At 33.6% G+C, this 1,259-nt stretch overlaps 1 protein-coding gene across 1 annotated transcript; it reads right to left on the bottom strand.

Annotated features, from left to right (window-relative positions):
* Positions 1-383: 383 nt before the first annotated feature.
* On the bottom strand, positions 384-847 carry LOC144974102 (uncharacterized; the record flags this gene model as incomplete). The annotated part of the gene is given in 1 exon segment (XM_078916997.1): positions 384-847. A coding segment is annotated over 1 exon segment (265 nt), but the record flags the coding sequence as incomplete, so codon positions are not given.
* Positions 848-1,259: the final 412 nt, after the last annotated feature.

The following is a 1,259-nucleotide window of genomic DNA, read 5'->3' as shown; positions in this document are numbered from 1 at the left end:
ATGAAACTGACACATACGTACGTGAACTTAGGATTCTCTCTGGATCAATAAAATGACAGGGTAATTTTTAAAATCAATTTTATTAAAATTAAATCGTTTTGCTCGAACAGACGAACGCATAAGTAAGATTAGATGCGGCCAAATGCCAGAAAGTGCTATTATTTCGTGGTGATTTAAATTAAATCTCAAGTTCAACTTATGCAATTTTATGATATAAAATAATTGGCTTCATTGATGAAAGTTAGTTTCTTTTCTTAAACGTGTAAAAATGAACATTTCCTAGTTTTGATCATTTTCTTAAACACAATTTTCTTCATCTAGTTCATTCTGATATAATACCAGATTAATACAAAAACTAAAATATAGATAAAGAAATGAAAACATTGAGCTTTGGTAAGTTCTTTAATTCAAATCAGTCTAAAGAAGACTCAAAAACCCCTCTGATGAAAACAATAAAAATAATATCGATCTCAATTAATAATTTTTGCAGCAATACACAAGTTGGAGATTAATTCAGAAAGAACATAATTTAACTTAAATAAGAGATTTAAGCATCGGCGTGAACATTATCAAAATAAAGTATCAGTTACTGTGTAAAGTTATTGGGGCCCATTGTGGTGGAACTTCGTCATAATAGTCATCAGAACTGCGCTGTGTTTCAGGAATATCCCTTCGACCGTTGTGGTTCTCGTAGTCTGGGGCGCTTGGCCTTGTTTGAAAATGAGCACGAGTGTATGGCGGCATGTAGTGAAAATCGTTGGATGATCGGCTGGTTGTTATGGACGCGTACAATGGCGGACTACCAGTTCCTGTTCTGCCAACTGAATCATACTCTCGAAGAATTCTAGAAATAGTAAAACATATCATGGACTCACTATATCGAACAGTCATTGTTGTGATAAATATCATGATTAGGGGATACTAAATGGGTACTACTACTACTACTACTACTACTACTACTACTACTACTACTACTACTACTACTACTACTACTACTACTACTACTACTACTACTACTACTACTACTACTACCACGACTATTACTACTACTACTACTACTACTACTACTACTACTACTACTACTACTACTACTACTACTAGTAGTAGTAGTAGTAGTAGTAGTAGTAGTAGTAGTTGAAGTGGTAGTAGAAGTAACAGTAGGAGTTATAGTAATAGTAATAGTAGTAGTAGTAGTAGTAGTAGTAGTAGTAGTAGTAGTAGTAGTAGTAGTAGTAGCAGTAGTAGTAGTAGTAGTAGTA

This window comes from Berghia stephanieae, chromosome 5, assembly GCF_034508935.2.
Source record: "Berghia stephanieae isolate SIO BIC M18660-M18661 chromosome 5, UCSD_Bste_1.3, whole genome shotgun sequence".
In the NCBI taxonomy this organism is placed as follows: domain Eukaryota; kingdom Metazoa; phylum Mollusca; class Gastropoda; order Nudibranchia; family Aeolidiidae; genus Berghia; species Berghia stephanieae.
The sequence above is the reverse complement of the archived record's forward strand: the minus strand, read 5'-3'. Positions and strand labels throughout refer to the sequence as shown.